The 25092-nt window shown below is 46.8% G+C and overlaps 2 protein-coding genes and 1 pseudogene across 2 annotated transcripts; 1 reads left to right on the top strand and 2 right to left on the bottom strand.

The window, feature by feature from the left end:
* Positions 1 to 468: 468 nt before the first annotated feature.
* On the bottom strand, positions 469 to 2324 carry LOC136530921 (UPF0481 protein At3g47200-like; annotated as a pseudogene).
* A 1461-nt stretch (positions 2325 to 3785) lies between these two features.
* On the top strand, positions 3786 to 11398 carry LOC136530920 (uncharacterized). The gene is made up of 13 exons (XM_066523638.1): positions 3786 to 4074; positions 6796 to 6933; positions 7080 to 7161; positions 7300 to 7376; positions 7551 to 7672; positions 7800 to 7911; positions 8053 to 8169; positions 8349 to 8440; positions 8525 to 8591; positions 8726 to 8804; positions 9126 to 9217; positions 10824 to 10967; positions 11077 to 11398. The coding sequence occupies exons 1-13, from the start codon at positions 3856 to 3858 to the stop codon at positions 11101 to 11103; spliced, it is 1368 nt and encodes a 455-aa protein (XP_066379735.1). The 5' UTR covers positions 3786 to 3855; the 3' UTR covers positions 11104 to 11398.
* A 234-nt stretch (positions 11399 to 11632) lies between these two features.
* Positions 11633 to 13487, bottom strand: LOC136530919 (UPF0481 protein At3g47200-like). The gene is made up of 2 exons (XM_066523637.1): positions 12811 to 13487; positions 11633 to 12427 (listed from the first exon to the last, which is right to left on the bottom strand). Exons 1-2 carry the CDS (start codon positions 13408 to 13410, stop codon positions 11675 to 11677), a joined length of 1353 nt encoding a protein of 450 aa, XP_066379734.1. The 5' UTR covers positions 13411 to 13487; the 3' UTR covers positions 11633 to 11674.
* Positions 13488 to 25092: the final 11605 nt, after the last annotated feature.

The raw sequence follows: 25092 nt of genomic DNA, 5'->3' as shown, positions 1-25092 counted from the left end.
TGTGGTACCCACATGTTTAGAGTTGGCGCTCTTACACGGAAAAAGTCAATTTACAAATCATGTTCGCTGTATTAGTTGGGTTTTTTCTTTTTACATTTTCTCTCACTATAAACACTTAGGGTTTGTTTGGTTGCACTCATGTTCATCTCAGTCTGTATGTTTTCATCTCCATTTACTCCAGCACACGTGAGTTGGAGTGGACACGAGTGCAGCTAAACAAGGCCCGAGGGCTATTGCGGTCTGATTTTTTTCCAATTTTGTTTTCCATATATATCATCCTTTTTTTTTCCATAATTTGAAATGTCATTCAATACAAACAAAGTCGCAGGGCACACAAAAGGCTCCAAAAAAAAATCAACAAATGGAATTTACCACAACATTCACCACACACACATAATATTATTCAAGAAAAACAGCGCAAAACAAGCTCAAACAGATCACCGATGTACACAAGGCCGGTGCCGCACACATACAGATGAATGTAAATAAACGCTGTACTGCAAAGATGGATCACATCGGAGCCGGCGCTGCCGGCGGCGAGCCGCCGCTGCCTTGGTCCGGCTGGTAGTATGGCATCACGGTATAGACAGTCTGCATGATGGTCATGACGAGTAGGAAGACGGCGGCGGCGAGCGACATGAACGCCCAAGGGCTCCGGAAGTAGGTGTGGATGAGGTTGGCGCGCCACATGTTCCATGGCTTCCGGCAGTAGGCGTTCACCTCCCGGTGCACGGCGTCCAGCGCGCTCTCGGCCTCCAGCACCACGTCCTTGGAGATGCTGTTGAAGAGCTTGGCCACGGCCTTGTCGCTGCCGACGGCGTTCTGGATGATGCCCTTGGAGCTGAGCAGCGCCACGTCCTTGGCAGAGTCGATGATGTTGTCCATGAAGAAGATGTACGCCGTCACGTCGTTGCCGGCGCCGACGTGCAGCCGCTCGAACGCCATCATGTTGAGGAACATGTACTCGGTGGAGTCGTCCACCGTCACCGCCGGCATGCTCAGCACGCCGTGCCGGAAGCGGATGTCGTGGAGGCTCTCCGAGATGCTGTTCTTGAACCGGATCCCGGCCTCGTACAGCTCCACCGCGGACCGGATGATGTCCGTCTCCGGCACCTGGCGCGGTGAACGGTGCTGGTAGTGGCCGTAGAGCATGTTCCGGCGGTGCACGTCCAGCGCGTGGAGCCCGATGCCGACGCCGGAGGTTGGCAGCCGGGGCGTCGGCGTCAGGAACCTCAGCACCATCCTGTTGATGACATCGCCATTCTGCATCCATCATGATTCAATGATTCATGTGCACATGCATGAAAGTTTCATGTTAGTTCTGGTTCTAGTTCAGCAGTAAGATGATATATAAAGTGATATTCGATCTGATCTGATATGTCCGTAAATTTCTGATTTGTGACATGTTAGACCTTAGAAACAGAACCCACTTTGTTTTTTGAAAGACAAGTGTGATACCATGTGAAAAGAAGAGAATTCAAGATGATGGACGGTGACAGGAACACGCCTAGCTTTGCCTTTTGCTTTATTTTGGCTTCGATTCGATCGATGCCTTGATAAAGAGAAGCATAAAGAAAACACTACCCAGAAAACGAAACGAATTTACGAGTTCGACTGCATGCATGACTTCTCGATGGATACCATACCGTAGGCTTGCCAGTCTCGACGGCGACGAGCTTCTCGAGCAGGATGAGCGGCAACTGGTTCTCGAGCATGAGCATGTCGCGGCGGATGTAGGGCACCATGTAGAGCACCCCATGGTGGCTGAAGATGGGGTCGTTGGGCGCGTAGTCCACGGCGGTGTTTCCTCCCGTCGAGGCCGGCGGCCCTCATCACCTCCAGCAGGAAGCAGCCGTCGACGATCATCACCTCCAGGAACCGCTCCCTCCCGCCGCCGGCGCCGCGCCAGTCGGCGCCTAGGTCCAGGTACGCGCTCTCCAGCGGCTCCGCGATCTCCTCCACGGCGGCCACGAAGTCCTCCAGCGGCCGCTTGGCGCGGCGCAGCAGGTGCCGCAGCGCCCGGCGCTTGTGCTCCTCCATGGGCAGCAGCTCCGGGTCGCCGTGGTGGAAGGGGCCCAGCGACACCACCTGCGGCTTGTACGCCTTGGGCTTGAGGTCCTTGATGCACGCCGGCACGCGGTAGATGCAGTGCCGCTGCCACCGCGACACCTCCACCGACGCGTCCGCCTCGCTCAGGTCCTTCTCCACGTCCACCACCCACGGCCGCCTGCCGCCGGCCGCCGCCATGATGGACGATCCGATCGATCAGCAGTTGATGATCAATGCACGTAGCTGATGATTTGTCTAAGTAAACATAAACATGGAATTCGATCGATTTGCTAGCTAGCTAGATTTGTAGGATCTTCATAGAGGCATCGATGTTAGACACTAATCTAGGCTAGATCGATCGAACCTTAAATATATAGAGCTACGGGGATGATCGACAGCTAGGCGCGTTGCCAATGGCAACTAACGTACGTACGCATATGTGGTTACTTGCGTTGCATGCCACCGCGTGCGTGCGAAGTGCATGAAAAAGATGTCACTGTCATGTGAATGCATATGGCTAGCAGCTATTCAATGAGTTCTAAGCTTAGTCTAGTGCTCCATTCGAAATATAATTGTGTTTTCCTTTTTAGAAAAAGGAATAATTTTGGCCTCTACAAACGTACACAGTCAATCTCTTACAAGATTTCAGCATAAATGCTGATTAACAAATAAAGGGAAAGAGCAAACTTTAGAATTAAATTTTATAAGCAAAGTCTATTATTGCTTTTCCATCCATTCTTGGTGAAGATATCCGGCGCGACCACCTCCAAACATTTGCTCGACAACCGGATCATGTCTCTCTAGTGTCCTCATGCTAGCTGCAGCAACGCCTAAAACACCAACCAATATGTTTCCTTGATCGAAGGTAGCCTGCAAAAAGGAAGTATATAGCGTTTTCTAGGCTAACTATATTTTTTCACGTTGGAATGCGACGCGTCACACAATCTATGGTTATCAGGTCGGCAGAGCTCAAAGATAAGTAAATATCGGTTAACTGGTTGTGAAGATGCAGTCAAATGAGTTACATGCTTGGTGCCGTGAATGTCCAGGAAGAGATTATTTTGGTCACCGAGAGGTGCACGCTTTTATGGCTAAGAGATGATCGTACTCATCCCCGATGCAAAGTACATGATTTAATGTTTACTTATGCTTTTAAGCTGTTCTGCAACTATATGAGTGCTTAACGCTTTAGCCTCCTTCCCTCCTATATAATGTTAATGTTTTAGCCTTCTTCAGTCCTATTTGGATCTCCTAAAACACCATAAGAATGGTATAGAGCAACATATAAGAACGAGATCCAAACACTTGTATTCTAGGGAAGATATTTTTATTCTAAGTATCTACCCAAAGCCTGCTATTTGGAAATACTTCCTATGCAAAGACAATAATCTAGATTATTTGTTCGCTATTTAGTTCCTCTATTCCAAATTGTAAACCATTGTGGGTTTTCTAAATACATAGCTTCTACTATATATCTAGACATAATGTATATCTATGTACGTAGCAAAAGCTATGTATCTAGAAAAGTTAAAATGACTTATAATTTTGAATGAAAGCAGTTGACTATATTCTGACAATGAGAATGAGATCCAGAGCATAAGGGTCGTTAAACTACTTCTTGCCCTACATCTTCCAGGTGTTTTCGGCACTCCTGGCTGCAGTGCAGCGCACTGCCCTGTATAAATATACGCGGCACAGGTGTGAGGCGCTGCTCGCCCCTGCATTACCATTAGCTATAGTCAACTGCGACTCCGTGAGTGCACTGCATTATATTGCTCGCGCGCGCTGCTAGCTAGAGCGCCGTCCATGGCAGCGGCGAAGAGCGTCGACTTCCCCGCCGGCGTCAACGGCGGCTCGGCAACGAACCCAGCCAATGACGGCGAGGGCCGCCGCCGAGACATCGAGGCTGGCGGCGGGTGGGCGAGCATGCTGGCTCCGACGACGACGGCGGCGGCTGAGACACAAAGGCCGCCGAGGGAGCAGCGCCTGGCCTCGCTGGATGTCTTCAGAGGCATCACCGTCGTGGTCAGTCATAAGCTCTGCAGGCACCCTCCCTCGCACTAGCATTCATTTAACTACGTTCTTTTTCCTACTCTCGTTCATAGAACTGCATGCATACACGCGTGCACGTACGAACACTGATAAATAGTGGCCATGGATGGATTGGTACGGGTCGTCGAGGAGAGGACCAAGGCCAGAGACGACGAACAGCGAGATAAGGAACCTGCGGCGGTGAGTGCCCGCCTGGTGGCGCGACTTCTCCATCACACAAACAACAGTGAATAACATACATATATATTTGCAGACAAGGCGCTTGCGCGTTAGTTTTTGGCTTGTTGCAACAGAAGCAACGGTGGAACCGTTTGCGCTATCAGAAAATGGACGGCCGCGATCCTGGCCGGCAGCCACTAGTACGGCCTCGCCGGGTTTTTGCGCCAGTCCAGTTGTCGTTGAGTTTTGCACGTATATTAAGCTAGCTGACGAAGATACATATACTACGTGAAGAAATACTATTATTTTTAATCTAAAAAAATACCTTTATTTTTATCTAGGGAATTTTCCACCGCAACAACCTCATAGCCTATGGCAATGTTTGGATCCATTAGCTGAACTGCTATTAATTAGTTGGTTTGGCTCAACTAGTGATATAGTTGTTAGTTAGGTATTAGCTAACAATTAGCTAGACTATTAGCTGGACATATTTGGATCCAAATGAGCTAATTATTAGCAGTAACTACTAGTTCTATAGATCCAAATAGGGTTTATGTATACTGCTTCCTTGATAAATTTGTCTCCCACCAGTGGAATCACGCAAACACTTATATAATTGCCCAATGACTACTGATAGACATGCATGTGTTGTGAACAGACATATATACGGTCTTAAAGGCATGGTTGGATCCACTGCTGCTACTAGTTAGCAGCGAAAATTAGCATTAGGGGATCCAAATAGACTAGCTAACTATTAGTTCCACTAGCATATTTAGGGCTCCTATACTAGATGCCAACCATCTATTAGTAACTTCTTATTAGTAGGTGGATCTAAACGGTCACCGGCTAATAATTAGTTAGCTAATAGTTAATAGCTATTAGCTAGCTGACTATTAGTATAAGTGGATTCAAATAGACCCTTATAATAACGAACGGAGGTGGTGAGTAGTTTCAATTATATCTTTCGGCCATGTCGTTGTCGTCAACATGTCTGCGAAATGCACGGCCGTGTGTCGTCCGGTGTTTTGGTTTTTTTTTTGTTGCGTTGTGGATGAGCAACTCCTAAACGACCGACCTGATGATGCCACGGTTTGTGTCCTGAGTAAATAATATTAGTAAGTAAATAAGGGAGTTGTTATATTATTTCATTTCAGATGCCTGAATTTATAAAAATTTTCAGCCCACAATAATCTCACACAATGATGAGCTAGTACAATTAAAAGGATAACACTCACAAGGAGACAATTTATAACATTTTTATTTCTATATATATAGCCAAAACAATGACAAGATTACATGTTAATTACCTGAACAACGACAAAACATCTGCCGGCACCTAAGATATAGAAGTGAATAAATAAAGTAACAGGCGTCTTTGAGTGATCAACAACGTGTGATGTGATATAAAATGCGAAGCAAATACATCGACACGCGTAAAACAAAAGAACATTTCAGATGAGCCCAGGCCAGTACGTCGCTCAATAGCTAAATTAAAGCTTGAGCTTCGTATTCCAGGCTTTTTCTTGATTATGTTCCATGCATAAAAAAATGATTGTGTCGTATAGATGAAAATATCATTTTCGGAGGGATTTTTCCATGGTCACAAGCTATATATACTTCCCTGTTAAGTTTTATCTGTCTCACCTGTGTGGAATTTCACGGACACATACATATACCCACGATATGGCGACGACTACTGATAGGCATGTGTTGTGAACTAGCTAGAAATATATGTAGGTGATGTTAATTTCTCTTGTCTCTTTGGCTTGGGGCATGTCGCTCTCCCGTCAACAAGTCTACGAAATACATGGCCTTGTGTCGTCCGGTAGGGTCGTAGTCTTTTGTAGCGTACGTCGCGGGCAGTTCCTGGCTAAACGATCAACCTGTAGCTCAAGGCACGTTGAGTGATCAACAACGTGTGATGTGATACAAATTTTTTTTAAAGAACCGAAGAAAATACATCTATCCACACACGTAAACAGATCAACAAGATGCGTCACTCGATCAATAGCTAAAGGCAGAGGGAGTTCATTGACTGACCTGAAGAACTCAGATATTATTTTCTAATTCAGTCCATTTCCAATTTTCCATGGAAACAAAGAGGCCCTGGTCCCCCGCACCAAGTGATAAGAGACAACACCCAGAGTCCAATGGAGCTTTGAGTCTCCGTGTCATCTCTCTGTGTGCCTTATTGCCTGGCATTTCAAGTACGTTTCGATCAACACAGAAGGCCTGAAAAAAAAGACAAATTCATTACTCAAAGTCATCATTCGTTCAGAAAAGGTCGTCATTCCAAATTACCAATTCCTACATCTGTGGCATAATGAAATAATGATGTAGTAAATGCTCTACCTTTACAAAAATATTACAGTGTTTTAGTGTCTCGAATTAGAAGTTTCCAAGTAGTAGCGAGAATATGATACAAACATAATACAGTTTCATCATTTTAATCGCCATTTAGATATTTCGTTGACAAAAAATCTCTCTCAGTATATACTTAACTATATATGGCTACCTACCTTGCAAATATGACAGCTTATGATACTTGTGGACGATGTTGGTGGCCTTGTCCCAGCCTTCAGCCACTCTCCGTGGGACGGCGTCACACTAGCAGACTTTGTGTTCCCCTTCTTCCTCTTCATTGTTGGAGTCTCATTGGCCTTTGCATACAAGGTAGTTGAACAAAATTCCAATGCAAACATTATATATATGATGTTGAATAGCAAAGACTTAATTACCGTATACTTTGTATTTTATTTGTTTATAGCTTGTATATATGTTGAAAAAAGATTCTCATGTAAGCAGTTCATTTTGTATAGAGAGTGCCAAACAAAACCCTGGCAACCAAGAAGGCTTTGATCCGGGCTTCAAAGCTATTCCTTCTAGGTCTGCTACTGCAAGGTATAACATTGGCGTGGTTCTTAGTATTTCTTCATTCGGTTGATTAGTCTCGATCGATGATTTGTTCAATATGTATGCATCTTTCAATCTAGCAAAAACATTGGAAATAACAATATAACTTGACCTTTTCTATTCAAGGTGGCTACTTCCACACCATCCACGATCTTAGCTATGGAGTCGATCTTCGCAAAATACGGTTAATGGGCATTCTTCAGGTATCACTAGTTCTATCTATTTGTCACCCACATTCTAGGAGTCTAGACACATCCGTTTTTTTTTTCTTTTCTAAAAGATCATATATTATGCTGGAACTAAGGCTGCATATATGTATCTCCAATCCATCCAGCAAGCATCCAAAATTTCAAATTAAAATTGTCCACTTGTTGTAGAGAATTGCAATAGCCTACTTTGCAGTGGCACTATGCGAAATATGGCTACGAGGTGGTGCAAGTGCAAGTGATGACAATGGAGCCGGCGGCTATGCCTTGATCAGAAGATACCGTCATCAGCTGTAAGGAATGCATGCTACAACATCAACAGACACTTGAAATAATAGTAAATTATAGCTAGTTGTAGAGAATTACAGTTTTTGCATTGCGTCACTGTTTGTTATATTATTTTCTCTTACTTTTGCAAAGGTTTGTGGGTTTGGTTCTCACAGTCACCTACATGGCGCTTTTGTATGGCATGTATGTGCCAGACTGGGAATATATGGTCACGTCTCCAGATACCACCTTGAAGCAGTTTATGGTAATTATAAATTAATAAATATGTCAATAAAAATTTCAGATCCTTATATATATATATATATATATATATATATATATATATGTGTGTGTGTGTGTGTGTGTGTGTGTGTGTGTGTGTTTCAAGATATATTGCTGCATCCAGGTGAAATGTGCGGTGAGGGGTGATACAGGGCCTGGCTGCAATGCCGTCGGCATGATCGATCGACGTGTTCTTGGAATCCAACATCTCTACACACACCCGGTTTATCTCAAAACAGAGGTATGAAAACACATTCAGTTGCTGAAATATATGTGGCCTAGAAGTTCACATCCTTGAATGAACCTTCACTGTTCCTATTTGATCCTGGAATTTCTAAAACTGTTGTTTAAATGTTCAAGTTTGTTGAGAAATGAGAACTAATTAACAGTCTACAATATCTACTTTTTGAGTAATTATAGCAATGCAGCATCAACTCCCCTCGAAATGGGCCGCTTCCATCAGATGCTCCAACATGGTGTGAAGCCCCCTTTGATCCTGAGGGCCTGCTCAGGTAATTAGTGCCTTACACTTGTCTAGCTAGCTACTTTCTAATATCACTTCCTGTAGTCCTAAACTATGTCTTTACAATTTGTAGTTCCGTGATGGCAATTGTGACCTGCTTGATTGGCCTCCAGATTGGCCATATCATTGTGCACTTCAAGGTATATATATATATATACCCAGAGCCAAAGTTCAGTTTCAAAATGTCTCCTCATTCTGAATTTTTTTGCTCTTTCTATGGGAGTTATTGTATATATTCAATTTAACTTTCAATTGCTACTTTTTTTTACTACAGGAGCATGGTAAAAGAATAGTACGGTGGTCGATTCCATCGCTAAGCTTGCTGATTCTTGGCTTCTCACTTGACTTGTTTGGTAATAAAATGATTTGTTAACCAAGCATTTTGCTAAGACCATTGTTAATAATTGTGTTGTATGTTTGCCCCTTTCTACACCCAAGATAGAACAATATTCTCACATAGAATTCACCACTGAAAAAAAATCGGAAGTGTTACTATTGTGCGCTTACTGAAAGTTTCGGTACTGGGCCTTCAGCAATCGAATGTCAACGGTTACTTCTGAAATATTGTTCAGTGATTCAGTGTGGTGTAGTTATGCCCTAGGTGTAGATTATATTGGCACTTTTTTCTATGTAGTACGGGATTATCATCTTCAATTTTGTGGATTAACTTGCAGGCATCCACATGAACAAATCGTTGTATAGTCTGAGCTACACCTGCGTTACCACGGGCACAGCGGGCCTCTTCTTTGCAGGAATCTATTTGCTGGTTGGTGACAATAACTTTATTTTCTAAAATAATCACATTATAAGTTCTTCCATTCATTTGATGGAGTATTGCAGTAGTCGAGGTACCCGAATGGGAGGAAATGTTGTAAAAAAAATTAAATCAAACCAATTGAAATAAACCCAGTATATGGTCAAAATTTTATTACTAACTAATTTTACCTTATGGTATGTCTGAAACAATGCATTTTCCAATTGATAATCGCTTTTATATCTTAAAATTACTAATTTGAGGCTTTCAATGGAGCCTCAATGTTATTTCTCATGAGATGCTTTAGAACAAAAGATAAATTCTAAAGATAATTATTACAAAGGTAGGATGATCTAGCCAATGTTTTTAAATCGGCCAACCGTCGCTAATTGCCCTGGTACCGATAAGGACGACCAGGACGATTAATAGACGATAAGGACGATTAATTGACCTCTTATCAGTCTAATCGTCTTGTATATAGTAGGACTATATATCATATATGTATGGTATATATACTATATACTTATATAGTAGACATCAAGCATCAAGATTTGAGCATAGTGCAACAGGAGGGAGGAGGAAGCAGCAGGACTGCAAGAGGGACGAGGAAGCAGCGCGCAGCAGGGAAGTTGCACAGACGGGCTGCTTGGATTGGAACCAGAAGGGAGGTAGGAGGGAGTGAGGATGGAGGGGGGAGAGATCACACAATAGGTGTAGCCGACGGCTGGAGACTGGGAGTGAGGAGTGAGGACTGAGGGGTGAGAGAGAGAGTGGGGGAGGTATATAAGAGAACCCCTAATGGGCCTGGCCCAAACAAATATAGCCCAGTAAGCTAAAGCAGCCCATCTGTGGTCTACCTATTTGGTGTTGATCGGCCAGGAGACCTAATCGGACGATTTATCGTGAGTAATCAACGATTAATCGGACGATCAGGTTTCTGATCGCTTTGATCGAATCGGAGGGCCTAATCGAGTGCTAGGCACCGATAAGAACGATTAGTCATGATTAATTGGATGATCAGATAACATTGGATCTAGCTATCAATTATGTAGACTATAATAATTAATGATAATAAAAGTCATAGGGTCTACTCTATTTCTAAAGAATAGAGCCTTTTGAAAAAAATAAAAAGGAGTTTTTTGAATAAATAGTACTATAAACACAAGAGTTTCAACTCAACATGCACATAAAAAATTACAGCAAGTATGAAAATTTGGATTCATGACATCATGATGCATGACATGGGGTACAACATAAGATCCACCATAATAACTTTTAAGCTAAGATTTCAGCTAAACATATATTGAAGACACATGAAGTACGTGTCATGGTGAGAGTGATATGGATGAAAAAATATATAGATTAGCTGATAAGTCCATCACAGTTGGACTGAGTATCTAGGTAATATGTTAGAAAATAAATAGAGAGAAAGCACAAATATCAGTAATTTTGTTTAGTCATAGGTACTGGACATGAATTACGTCTCCTAATATTCTTTGATATGCTAGTTTATCTAACTGAAGGTCTGTAGTTTATGCCAACTGTTATGTAAAGAGTGTGTTACATGGATTATGATGTCACCGACATGATATATATAAATATAACTATGCACTTTCAGGTGGATGTTTATTGTTACAAGAAGCCGTTTTTCCCTATGGAGTGGGTGGGAAAGCATGCTCTCATGCTTTTTGTTCTAGTGGCATGCAACATCGCCCCAATCCTGATACATGGCTTCTATTGGAGGGAACCACAGAACAACCTTGTAAGATATATTTAAACATGTTTTGTTAGTTTCTTCATGTGATATTCCAGTTCATGAAGCGCTAATATTTTAACTTAATACAGTGGTGTCATTTGTTTGTGTGTGACAGTTGAAATTCATCGGAATAGGAGGCTGACCGCAGTGTCGATGATTTATTTAGGAGAGAACAATAACATACACCACCGGTTTCGTCAATAGTGTGGTACCCACATGTTTAGAGTTGGCGCTCTTACACGGAAAAAGTCAATTTACAAATCATGTTCGCTGTATTAGTTGGGTTTTTTCTTTTTACATTTTCTCTCACTATAAACACTTAGGGTTTGTTTGGTTGCACTCATGTTCATCTCAGTCTGTATGTTTTCATCTCCATTTACTCCAGCACACGTGAGTTGGAGTGGACACGAGTGCAGCTAAACAAGGCCCGAGGGCTATTGCGGTCTGATTTTTTCCAATTTTGTTTTCCATATATATCATCCTTTTTTTTTCCATAATTTGAAATGTCATTCAATACAAACAAAGTCGCAGGGCACACAAAAGGCTCCAAAAAAAAATCAACAAATGGAATTTACCACAACATTCACCACACACACATAATATTATTCAAGAAAAACAGCGCAAAACAAGCTCAAACAGATCACCGATGTACACAAGGCCGGTGCCGCACACATACAGATGAATGTAAATAAACGCTGTACTGCAAAGATGGATCACATCGGAGCCGGCGCTGCCGGCGGCGAGCCGCCGCTGCCTTGGTCCGGCTGGTAGTATGGCATCACGGTATAGACAGTCTGCATGATGGTCATGACGAGTAGGAAGACGGCGGCGGCGAGCGACATGAACGCCCAAGGGCTCCGGAAGTAGGTGTGGATGAGGTTGGCGCGCCACATGTTCCATGGCTTCCGGCAGTAGGCGTTCACCTCCCGGTGCACGGCGTCCAGCGCGCTCTCGGCCTCCAGCACCACGTCCTTGGAGATGCTGTTGAAGAGCTTGGCCACGGCCTTGTCGCTGCCGACGGCGTTCTGGATGATGCCCTTGGAGCTGAGCAGCGCCACGTCCTTGGCAGAGTCGATGATGTTGTCCATGAAGAAGATGTACGCCGTCACGTCGTTGCCGGCGCCGACGTGCAGCCGCTCGAACGCCATCATGTTGAGGAACATGTACTCGGTGGAGTCGTCCACCGTCACCGCCGGCATGCTCAGCACGCCGTGCCGGAAGCGGATGTCGTGGAGGCTCTCCGAGATGCTGTTCTTGAACCGGATCCCGGCCTCGTACAGCTCCACCGCGGACCGGATGATGTCCGTCTCCGGCACCTGGCGCGGTGAACGGTGCTGGTAGTGGCCGTAGAGCATGTTCCGGCGGTGCACGTCCAGCGCGTGGAGCCCGATGCCGACGCCGGAGGTTGGCAGCCGGGGCGTCGGCGTCAGGAACCTCAGCACCATCCTGTTGATGACATCGCCATTCTGCATCCATCATGATTCAATGATTCATGTGCACATGCATGAAAGTTTCATGTTAGTTCTGGTTCTAGTTCAGCAGTAAGATGATATATAAAGTGATATTCGATCTGATCTGATATGTCCGTAAATTTCTGATTTGTGACATGTTAGACCTTAGAAACAGAACCCACTTTGTTTTTTGAAAGACAAGTGTGATACCATGTGAAAAGAAGAGAATTCAAGATGATGGACGGTGACAGGAACACGCCTAGCTTTGCCTTTTGCTTTATTTTGGCTTCGATTCGATCGATGCCTTGATAAAGAGAAGCATAAAGAAAACACTACCCAGAAAACGAAACGAATTTACGAGTTCGACTGCATGCATGACTTCTCGATGGATACCATACCGTAGGCTTGCCAGTCTCGACGGCGACGAGCTTCTCGAGCAGGATGAGCGGCAACTGGTTCTCGAGCATGAGCATGTCGCGGCGGATGTAGGGCACCATGTAGAGCACCCCATGGTGGCTGAAGATGGGGTCGTTGGGCGCGTAGTCCACGGCGGTGTTCCTCCCGTCGAGGCCGGCGGCCCTCATCACCTCCAGCAGGAAGCAGCCGTCGACGATCATCACCTCCAGGAACCGCTCCCTCCCGCCGCCGGCGCCGCGCCAGTCGGCGCCTAGGTCCAGGTACGCGCTCTCCAGCGGCTCCGCGATCTCCTCCACGGCGGCCACGAAGTCCTCCAGCGGCCGCTTGGCGCGGCGCAGCAGGTGCCGCAGCGCCCGGCGCTTGTGCTCCTCCATGGGCAGCAGCTCCGGGTCGCCGTGGTGGAAGGGGCCCAGCGACACCACCTGCGGCTTGTACGCCTTGGGCTTGAGGTCCTTGATGCACGCCGGCACGCGGTAGATGCAGTGCCGCTGCCACCGCGACACCTCCACCGACGCGTCCGCCTCGCTCAGGTCCTTCTCCACGTCCACCACCCACGGCCGCCTGCCGCCGGCCGCCGCCATGATGGACGATCCGATCGATCAGCAGTTGATGATCAATGCACGTAGCTGATGATTTGTCTAAGTAAACATAAACATGGAATTCGATCGATTTGCTAGCTAGCTAGATTTGTAGGATCTTCATAGAGGCATCGATGTTAGACACTAATCTAGGCTAGATCGATCGAACCTTAAATATATAGAGCTACGGGGATGATCGACAGCTAGGCGCGTTGCCAATGGCAACTAACGTACGTACGCATATGTGGTTACTTGCGTTGCATGCCACCGCGTGCGTGCGAAGTGCATGAAAAAGATGTCACTGTCATGTGAATGCATATGGCTAGCAGCTATTCAATGAGTTCTAAGCTTAGTCTAGTGCTCCATTCGAAATATAATTGTGTTTTCCTTTTTAGAAAAAGGAATAATTTTGGCCTCTACAAACGTACACAGTCAATCTCTTACAAGATTTTCAGCATAAATGCTGATTAACAAATAAAGGGAAAGAGCAAACTTTAGAATTAAATTTTATAAGCAAAGTCTATTATTGCTTTTCCATCCATTCTTGGTGAAGATATCCGGCGCGACCACCTCCAAACATTTGCTCGACAACCGGATCATGTCTCTCTAGTGTCCTCATGCTAGCTGCAGCAACGCCTAAAACACCAACCAATATGTTTCCTTGATCGAAGGTAGCCTGCAAAAAGGAAGTATATAGCGTTTTCTAGGCTAACTATATTTTTTCACGTTGGAATGCGACGCGTCACACAATCTATGGTTATCAGGTCGGCAGAGCTCAAAGATAAGTAAATATCGGTTAACTGGTTGTGAAGATGCAGTCAAATGAGTTACATGCTTGGTGCCGTGAATGTCCAGGAAGAGATTATTTTGGTCACCGAGAGGTGCACGCTTTTATGGCTAAGAGATGATCGTACTCATCCCCGATGCAAAGTACATGATTTAATGTTTACTTATGCTTTTAAAGCTGTTCTGCAACTATATGAGTGCTTAACGCTTTAGCCTCCTTCCCTCCTATATAATGTTAATGTTTTAGCCTTCTTCAGTCCTATTTGGATCTCCTAAAACACCATAAGAATGGTATAGAGCAACATATATAAGAACGAGATCCAAACACTTGTATTCTAGGGAAGATATTTTTATTATCTAAGTATCTACCCAAAGCCTGCTATTTGGAAATACTTCCTATGCAAAGACAATAATCTAGATTATTTGTTCGCTATTTAGTTCCTCTATTCCAAATTGTAAACCATTGTGGGTTTTCTAAATACATAGCTTCTACTATATATCTAGACATAATGTATATCTATGTACGTAGCAAAAGCTATGTATCTAGAAAAGTTAAAATGACTTATAATTTTGAATGAAAGCAGTTGACTATATTCTGACAATGAGAATGAGATCCAGAGCATAAGGGTCGTTAAACTACTTCTTGCCCTACATCTTCCAGGTGTTTTCGGCCTAATTGTTCAAGCGCTAACTCTCTTTAATTGCACTGCTAGCTGTCATCTTTTCTCATAAATAATGCAATGTTTAAAGAGAATATTAATTGAGTGTAAGAGGATCATTTTATCTAATCTTGGTTCATGTCCTCGGGTCTAAAAACCACGAGTACTGTAAATCGGAGATACTCTACCTAGGGCTAGGCTAAAAGTTTAAACCGACAAAATGGTGATTAAACGGGACAAATAGCTGATTAAACGAACACGGCAAGCACTGTAGCTAAATGGGCTAATAAACAGTCGTGTAGGCGAACAATGACTCTACCACATTTAGAATTTTCTGCAGAGGTTTTACATAACGATGTGATCAAGATGCCAGTGCGAATTATAATTATAATGTAATAATATAATAATGTGTGAACTGATTGATTAGCTGGCCAGAACAAACATTGAGGAAGCGAGGAATATGTACAAGGAAATGGTGCATGAATGTACGTAGGACGAAGAAAGTTGCTTGCGTGGTCAGAGAATAGACTAGAGAGCAGGGGAGGTATCTTGGTCGTTGCTCTCTCTCTAGTTTTCCATCATCATCCATGCATGAGATGGAGCCGAGAGGAATCAAGAAAGGAAGCTCCAGGTGCACGCCACACACGTGATACGTGCACGGAAAAAGCTCCGTCGAAACTAATAAATGGGCCAAGCACAAGCAGGATCTGGTCAGCCTTTTTTTTGGACAAAGTTCTGGAAATTTGGTTATGTGGGCTTGCAGGGGAGATGTTGGGCCGCCATAGGTTGGAAGACCATTGCATTGCTGGGGTTTGTTGGGCTGCAAACCTGTTAATGATTTGGCCCCCAAACTGTACAGTGTCGGTGTTGCTCTAGATTTTTTTTAACTGGGAATATGCTTGCGTCGCTATGGGGAAGGACATGGTGGTATTGTCTGGGCTAGCTCCGGGCACTGGGCAGACAGAGGCAGGACGTGACAGAGGTGTTCACCGTTGAAGCAATTGAATTGTGTAGGCCAATTGTTGGAGATCGATCATGGTTTCTTTGCAGACAGAGTGCAGAGCCAAATCTAAGAGCCCTCAAGCCCTCACCCGCGGCATCCATAGCGACATGGTCGTTGGCTTGCTCAGCACTGTCACTACAGGATGAGAGCACCAGGAGCAGATCGGGGGCTGTTGAGTAATTAGACAGTTTTGTGATTAATTTTCAGATTAATAGCAGAATACAAATCATTACGATCTCATAAACTAACACGCAGATCTTTAACATACTAGTTCAATCAGGCAACACTAATAGCAATATAGCTAGCAACATAGCTAAGATTATCATGATCAACACAGTAGACGAACGACAATAATAGATTGGTCACGTAGTGTGTACCTTTTGTTTGCAGAAGAAAATAGTGTCGCTGGTGAAGATGATGCAGAGGGAGATGTTGCTGGTGGTGTTACTAAGTCATCGATGAGTGGTGAAGGAAGAGCTCGGAGCAACTGACGACGAATACGCCGGGACGTAGCGCTGCCTGACTTGGATGGAAGACGACCCGTCGTGAAAGTCGGGAGCAGTCGCGCGACGAGCGTTTCCCAAAAACCTTATTCGTCCTCTTCTAGTGCAGGATCACAAGGACGAGGGTTCCTGTGGGGGGTACGACCCCGGATACCCACAACAGACCACATGGGCTGCGCCCCCAGGGGTGACCTAGCCCACAAGATGAAGCCTTGCGGGGCACGACTCTGCTCGACGCCTCCGGCAAGACACCAGGAAGATATCCTGAAGATACTATGAGATCTGTTAGGATATGTATAATCCCAGGATTCCTGTAATCAGTTATTACTTTCTGGTTATCTCTCAGATCTAACCGACTTGTAACCCTGCTTCCCGAACTATATAAGGTGGGCAGGGACCCCCTCCAAACTCACTGCAATATCATACGATAGCTAATACAAACCAACAGACCACAGGAGTAGGGTATTACGTCATACTGATGGTCTGAACCTGTCTAACTTGTGTGTCTCTGTTGCCTTCTTGTTCTTGATCTCACGCTCCTCTGCCGATCAACCTACCTTCGTGGGATACCCCTCGGAGGACTGCCGACGATATTCTGTCGACAGTTGGCGTGCCAGGTAGGGGTGTGCGTGTTGTTTCCTTGTCGAACAAGATGGCTTTTTCCATAAGCTCTTCGTCCCTTCCGCAACCCGGCCAGATCTTCACGGTCGGATCCATCTCGTGGGTCATCAATGCTGACGGAGTCAGAGAGCTCCTCGAGCCGGTGCAGATCGGTTCTGCGCCGACCACCCCCTGCACCTGCAACTGTAGATCTAATCTCGGAGCCGATTCCGAGGTCTCCTTCAGCAACAACTCGTCGTTCGCTTCCTCGCTACTAGAGGAGGTAGATCAACTATGACGATCTGATCGAATTCATCGATCGGGTCGGACTGAAGCTCACCGATTGTCTCTCCATCGCCGAATCGACTCTGGACACTCTGGTTCAGCGCCGACCATCCTATGATCTAGATCTATCGAAGGCTGTTCGGGAAACTACAGGGGTTACGACCCTACCCTTCGGGTTTGCCAACACTGCCGCCGCTTACCAACACGCCCTGAGGGGCAAACTCGTCGACCAGGTGGAATGCGCCCATCTACTCGCCGACCAGGTCACCGTCCAGCTTCCGCCAGCCATCAACATGCTACACTTAGGCCGGTGCCCTAGGGCGCCCCTCCAGACCATCCCGGAAGAAACTCTGGGCTCCGAGTCTCAGGGCTCTACGGAGACCCTCGTCGAAACCTTCTCCGAGCAACTCCTCCTTCCACCCTTCTGGGGTGATGCGATCTTCAACGTCAGCATCGACAGCCCTCCTCGGAATGGCGAAACCGAGGAGGATCGCGTTGCTCGAGAGAACCGGAACATCAACCGCGCGCAGCTCCAAGAAAACGATGCAGCCATTGTGAGGGCCGAGGCTGCTCGGCATAATCGGTTCGATTCATAAGGAAGATCGCTCCCACTCCACCGCGACCTCGATGAAGAATTTCTCCACGTTGACGGCCACGACGTCTTCAAGACTCCAAGCGCTAATCTGGCAGTAGTCGCCAATGAGCTCGCTCGTTTCCTTCAAACGACCGAGCTCGCCAAGGTGGCCGCCATGCTTAAAGCGGCTCACTGTTAGGTCAATGAGATTCGCGAGGATCAGAGACCTTCGTGCTCTACGAGCATGACTCACCGACCAGCTGCGCCAAGATCCAATCGTCGCCCCAGTCAAAGCCGTTTCACCGACCAGTCGCTACTTCTCTAGGGGGAGCTGGGGGCCATCGCGCCAAACACCATCACCAACACGACCAGGAGGTCAAACAGGATGCTCGAGTGCACCTCAGCAACCTCCGGGATGCGCGACGGCGTATCGAGCAACGTCGTTTCGGTCGCCATGAAGACAAAGTGCGTCACTGCCAGGAGTACGAGCAGGAGTACGGCAACCCAGACTCAGCCCTCGAGCCTATCCCTAACCGCAACGCTACAGATGACAGTGTCGACAATCCTGAGGGGCCTCCAGCTTTCACAAGGGCACTTCGAACACTTTGGTGGACCCGTGGTTTTAAGATCACTAGGGTCGAGCCCTACAAAGGAAAAATGAACCCGACACAGTGGCTGTAGGCTTACTGCCACTGCTGTCCGAGCCGCCGAAGGAGACACCAGCATCATGGCAAATTATCTCCACGTCATGCTCACGCCACCCGCCATGAGCTGGTTTACCAGCCTTGTGCCGGACTCCATCGGATCCTAGGAAGAGCTGAAGAAAGTCTTCACCGACAACTATATGGCCACGTGCACTCGACCCGGCACCAAGCATGATCTTAGCCACATCAACCAAAAGCCATTCGAGCTCCTCCGCAGCTACATCCGACGTTTCTCTGAGATCAGGAACTCTATTCCCAACATCACGGAAGCTGAGGTCATCACCGCCTTTATCCGGGGACTCCACCATGGCGAGCTTCGCTCCAAATTCAACCACAAGCCGCCCACTGGCATTGGCGAGATGATCACTATGGACAACCAGTACGCCTGACGCCGAGGAAGCTGAGGTGCGCTTCAACTGAGGATGCAGGCACTTATCACCCGTCTCACCTCTACGACGACCGCCCCGATGACCGACGCCACAGCGATCCGTCGCTCCGACGACCGCAGCTACCATCGCGACGGGGGCCGTGATCGGACAGGCTGGACCTAGGCCTAGCCAAAATCACCACCGCCGGCCAGACCACATCATCGCCGCCATCAGTCAACCTCGCGCTAAGCGCAACTATGATGAACAGTACCAAAAGATCCTTGATGGCCCGTGCCCTCTTCACAAGAATGCCAAACAAAAGATGAAGGACTACATTAGTTTGGCTAAGGAGTTCTAGGACAAGAGGCTCGACGACGACGCCAACAATGGAGCTAGAGGTCACTTGACCACCTGGGGGCAACAACAATGCCTTTCAGGACCACGATAAGGTGGTCGCCACCATCTTCAGGGGCCTCGCCTCCACTGAGAGCAGAAGAGAGCGGAAGCTCGCTGCACGGCGGGTGCTCTCCGTCACTATGGAAGACGCCACCGCTAACCCCATCTATCGCCCATGGTCTGATGTCCCCATCACCTTCAGCAGGGCCGACCAATGGGCAGATATTCCCTATACCAGGGTGTTTTCCCCTCGTCCTCGACGCAACCATACAGAAGGTGCTCTTCAGAAAAGTACTCGTTGATGGTGGGAGCGCTCTGAATCTCCTCTTCACCGGAGCCCTAAAAGAGCTGGGCCTCGGTTTGTCCAATCTCACACCTTCTGACTCCACCTTTTGGGGTGTGGTGCTAGGTAGGGCCTCCAAACCACTTGGAGAGATTACCCTACCAGTTCAGTTTGGCACGGCAAGCAACTACCGCGTCGAACATATCAACTTCTATGTCGCCGACTTCGACACCGCCTACCACGCCATACTTGGTCAGTCAGCTCTGGCCAAGTTCATGGCCGTGCCACATTACGCCTATCTAGTGTTGAAGATGCCTTCACCTGCTGGAGTCTTGGCCCTGCGGGCCAACCTCACCATCGCCTACGCTTGCGAGACGGAGAGTCTCGCCCTCACCGAAGCTACTGACCTCTCCATCCAGATGGCTAGCGTGGTCACCGAAGCTAAGACGATGCCTGCCAAAGACACAGAGATCCCAGAGCTGGAGCCTCCCCGCGCCTCCGCCAAGTCAAAGGAAGTCAAGGAGGTCGACCTCGACCTCGACGATCCCTCCAAGACCATGAAGATTGGGGCTCACCTTGACCCCAAATAGGAAAGCGTGCTCGTCTCTTTCCTACGTGCCAATGCTGACGTGTTTGCCTGGAAACCTGCAGACATGCCGGGGGTACCATGGGAGAAGATCGAGCACTCCTTGAATGTCTTGCCGACCGCCAAACCGATCAAGCAGAAACTCCACCGATTCGCGCCAGACAAGAAGGAGGCTATTAGGGTAGAGATAAAATGGCTCTTAGCTGCCGGATTCATAAAAGAAGTGTATCATCCAGATTGGTTAGCAAACCCTGTTCTCGTTCAAAAAAAGAATAAAGAATAAAGAATGTGTGTTGATTATACTGATCTTAACAAACACTGCCCTAAAGACCCCTTCGGTCTGCCTCGGATAGACGAGGTTGTAGACTCCACCGCTGGCTGCGAACTGCTCTCCTTCCTTGACTATTACTCCGGCTATCACCAGATTTCCCTGAAGGAAGAAGATCAGATCAAGACATCGTTCATCACGCCCTTCGGTGCTTACTGCTACACAACCATGTCCTTCGGACTCAAGAACGTCGGAGCAACATATCAAAGGCCCATCCAGACGTGCCTCGACCAATAGATCGGCCGCAACGTTGAAGCCTACATCGATGATGTGGTCATCAAGACCAAGGCCGCCGACAATCTTATCGTCGACCTTAAGGAAACTTTCGCCAACTTAAACAAGTACCGATGGAAGTTGAACCCTTCAAAGTGCATCTTTGGAGTTCCATCCGGTATACTACTGGGCTACATTGTCAGTGCTTGAGGCATTGAACCTAACCCTGACAAGGTCTCTGCCATCACCAACATGAAACGGCCGACACGTGTCAAGGATATACAGAAGCTTATAGGCTGCATGGCCGCCTTAAGCCGCTTCATATCATGCCTCGGCGAAAAAGGGCTACCTTTCTTCAAGCTCCTCAAGGCCTCCAAGCGCTTCTCCTGGTCGGAGGAGGCAGACATAGCTTTCGAGCAACTCAAGTTGTTCTTAACAATGCCTCCGATCATGACAGCGCCACAACCAGATGAAACTTTGTTGATCTACATCGCCGCCACTTCCCGGGTCGTCAGCACATCTATTGTCGTCGAATGTGAGGAAGTCAGGCACGCCTACAAGGTGTAACATTCGGTGTACTTCATAAGCGAGGTACTTAATGAGCCCAAAACTCGTTATCCTTAGGTACAAAAGTTGTTATATGCAATCCTAATTACGCCGCGCAAGCTCCGACACTACTTCGACTACTACAAGATCGCCGTGGTCACTAAGTTCCCTCTAGGGGACATTCTCCGCAACAAGGAGGCCAACGGCCGCATCATCAAGTGGGCCATTAAGCTCGGTACTTACTCCATCGAATTTAGAAGTAGGCCTACCATCAAGTCACAGGCGCTCGCTGATTTCATCGCTGAGTGGACAGAGATCCAAGAGCCTATCGCTGCCACTTGCCCCGAGCATTGGGTGATGTACTTTGACGGTGCCCTTAACATCAATGGTGCTAGAGCGGGCATTCTGTTCATTACGCTGACCAAGGATAAGCTCCGATATGTTCTCCGGATACACTTTCCGGCCTCTAACAACGCCACCGAATATGAAGCATGTCTCCACGGACTCCGTATAGCCATCGAGCTCGGCGTCAAACACCTCATGGTGTACGGGGATTCTGCGCTGGTCGTTAACCAGCTTAACAAAGGACTGGTCTTGCTTCAGCGAGAAGATGGACACATATTGCACCGAAATCAAGAAGCTTGAAGGAAAATTCTACAGCATCGAGTACCACCATGTGGTACGCGACCAAAATCAGCTCGCCAGTCACTTATCCAAGTTGGGCTCTTCTCGCACCGTGATCCCACTAGGGGGTCTTCATTCAGGATCTCCTGGTGCCATCCATCAAAGAAGATAAGGAAGTTCAGGAAGTTTCCCCTGCAGAGCAACGGGTGCTTATAGTATCTTTGCCGGCCACCGATTGGAGGGATCAATTCATCAAGTACCTCACCTAGCGCCGAGGTACCCGCCGATAAGATTGAAACAGAATGCCTAATTCGTCGAAGCAAGCATTACAGTGCTGGTGGACGGCAACTTGATGAAGAAAAGTGCCAAGGAAGGGATACTGCAGAAATGCATCACCTAAGAGGAGGGAGTAAAGCTACTTCTCGAAATTCACTCTGGTTCCTAGCAACAACCACTGTGGCCTCGAGAACACTTGGTCGGCAAGGCTTTCCGAGCTGGTTTTTATTGGCCCACAGCCATCACTGATGCAGAAGACCTCGTCCGACGTTGTGAAGGATGCCAATTCTTTCGCTAAGCAAATACACGTGCCGGCGCAAGAGCTGCAAACCATCCTAGCTTCCTGGCCCTTCGCATGCTAGGGGACTGGACATGATCGGGCCTTTCAAACCAGCACCAGGTGGTTTCTGGTATGTATATGTCGCCATCGACAAGTTCTCCAAGTGGATTGAATATAAACCACTCGTCTTAGCTACTACAAAGAAAGAAGTTGAGCTATTCAAAGATATCATCCATAGATTTGGTCTCTCGAACAGCATCATCACCGATCTCGAAACTACATTTACTGGCCATCACTTCTGGGACTTCTGCGAAGACCGTTGCATCTCCGTTAAATATGTCTCCGTTGCCCATCCGAGAGCCAACGGCCAGGTCGAACAGGGCGAACGGCATGATCCTTGATGCCCTCAAAAAGCTGACTATATCAGAAAGAAGAAAAGCACCCAGGCAGATGGCTCAAGGAGCTTCCAGCTGTAGTCTAGGGACTGCGTACTCAAGCTAGTCGCAGCACCGGTGTGACTCCATACTTCTTGGTCTACGGCTCAGAAGCCATACTACCAATGGACATTTCCTTCCGAGCACCTAGGGTGGAAAACTATGATGAAGAGCAGGCCATAGTTGTTCAGGTCAGAGGACGTCGATAGGACAGAGGAAGAACGCCTAATCACCTGTGTCCGCACAGCTAAATATCTAGAAGGCTTACGGAGGTACTACAACCGAAACGTCAAAGGTCGTTCATTTGCTGTCGGTGATCTCGTTCTCCGTAGAAAACAAAAAACTGAAGGGATGCACAAGCTTTCTTCCCCTTGGGAAGGGCCTTATGTCGTCAAAGAGGTTACCCGACCAGGGTCTTATCGCCTAAGTGACTTAGAAGGAGTCGATGTTCCCAACTCATGGCACATCGAACACCTTATATGTTTCTATCCTTGAAATGATCCAGATATGTACTCTACACTTTTATATTGAATAAAGTTTTGCTCTCCATAACTTGTCTCCATTTTGTCTCTATTGTGGTTCAACATCCACTCGCGATCGCCGAGCTCTATGCCACTTCATAACAAACTCCAATACGTAATCGCCATAACTGCGCCGACCCCGTTCCTCCAAATCTCCAACATTATCACCGAACATGTTTTCTCTAAAATCATCAAAAATGTTTTCTCCAACATTATCGCCGAACACGTTTTCTCCAAAATCGCCGAACACGTCTTCTCCAAAATCACCGAACACGATTTCTCCAAAATCGCCGAACACTTTTCTCCAAATCTCCAAGATATTTCACCAATCGGCGAGCAACATACTTTCTTTTCTGTTCTCTTTGGAGAAGACCCAGTCTCTGATCTCTCCCTACACTGTGCTACGGGCTCCGCACCCTATGATATGGGTGGTCGGCTGTGGTTCCTTGGTCACGCCTGTTCGTCCTACACGTCTACGGGCTCCGCGCTCAACGTTATGGACTATGGGTTAGCCAAGGATGAGAGTTCAGCATAGAATAAATTGCTCGGACGTCGTTTGATGAGGACATCACTCTTTCAGATGCACCTGCTGATCCTCCAACCATTATGCAAGGTCCAATGACCCGAGCTCGAATGCGTCAACTCAATTTAGAGGTGAGCTCGTTCTTAAGCGATCCTTTTCATACTTTTGAGAATAGACTACTACCTGATGATGTTATCTTGCTTAGGAACATTGGAGAGGGTCATGAAGGACTTAGAGGAAGTGGTGGAGGTGATGATGACCAGCAAGGATGTCCAACACAAGCCGGAGGCCCAGTCCAACATGAATTCGAGTCTGCCTCGGCCTCCAGGACTAGTCTGCCTTAAACTGGTCACCCAGGACGCATCCGGACTCCGTTTTTTATGATCCACATATGGATGAAAGCTAATTTGATAAGGAAGCTAATCCAAGTGGTTTCACATCAAAACCTCTTCGGAATCAACGGGAATCGTCGAAATAATTTAGTGTCTAGAATCTGCTAGGGTGCTACGACACCTTCTTTTGGTCCGTTGGACCATGTATCGTGTTTGGGCCCATTAGGGGGCGCGTCCAGGGTAGGCAATGACCCTAAGACCTTTATAATCATACGCCACCACCATCATTAGGTTTTGGGTTTTGCTTAGATTATTCTGTCAAGAACAGTTTCGCCGTTCATCGGTTTGTGAGACCCCAACTTTGTGAGATAATCATTCATCTGCAATTTGGTTGCGTTCTTTCTTGTTCTTACTCGTGTTCTTTGTTGCGTAGGTAGGGATTAGCCTTCTGGGCAAGGTCAACCTGGTCCATGACTTGGTTGATAACTAGAGGAGCTGTGGTGCTAAGATTGCAGGGTTCGATCTTTCGATCTGAAGCCGGATCGGTGTGTCAATCTCCGCCACAACGATAGTTATCATCACTTGATGAAAGATTAAGATCCCCGTCTCCATTAAGTGGTAATCAGAGCTAAGGTATACCGTCAGGTTCACATTTATTCCCTAGTTTGAGTGTTTCGCATTCGTCTCATAGTCCAGTGCCATACTTGTTTTTCCTGTCCTAGAACCTTCCGCGCCATAGCCTTTGCATATTTCAGTTTCAGAGTTGTCGTGTTGAGTTTGTGTCCTAGGTCGAGGTCTTGTTGCTGGTTAAGTCGTGTTAGAGTCTAGTTCGTATGTTTTCCCCCATCGTTTCCATCAAAT

This window comes from Miscanthus floridulus, unplaced genomic scaffold (assembly GCF_019320115.1).
Source record: "Miscanthus floridulus cultivar M001 unplaced genomic scaffold, ASM1932011v1 fs_235_1_2, whole genome shotgun sequence".
NCBI lineage: Eukaryota > Viridiplantae > Streptophyta > Magnoliopsida > Poales > Poaceae > Miscanthus > Miscanthus floridulus.
Note: the sequence above shows the minus strand (reverse complement) of the source record. Positions and strands in the feature narration are given on the sequence as shown.

What these genes read in the sequence shown, in the direction of transcription:
- LOC136530920 (XM_066523638.1), top strand. Translation starts at nt 3,856, where the DNA reads ATGGCAGCGGCGAAGAGCGTCGACTTCCCCGCCGGCGTCAACGGCGGC. An exon ending in TCAGAGGCATCACCGTCGTG is followed by an intron (nt 4,075 to 6,795) that starts GTCAGTCATAAG and finishes CAAATATGACAG; the next exon opens with CTTATGATACTTGTGGACGA. An exon ending in TCTAGGTCTGCTACTGCAAG is followed by an intron (nt 7,162 to 7,299) that starts GTATAACATTGG and finishes TTTCTATTCAAG; the next exon opens with GTGGCTACTTCCACACCATC.
- LOC136530919 (XM_066523637.1), bottom strand. Translation starts at nt 13,410, where the DNA reads ATGGCGGCGGCCGGCGGCAGGCGGCCGTGGGTGGTGGACGTGGAGAAG. An exon ending in TCGAGACTGGCAAGCCTACG is followed by an intron (nt 12,428 to 12,810) that starts GTATGGTATCCA and finishes TGATGGATGCAG; the next exon opens with AATGGCGATGTCATCAACAG.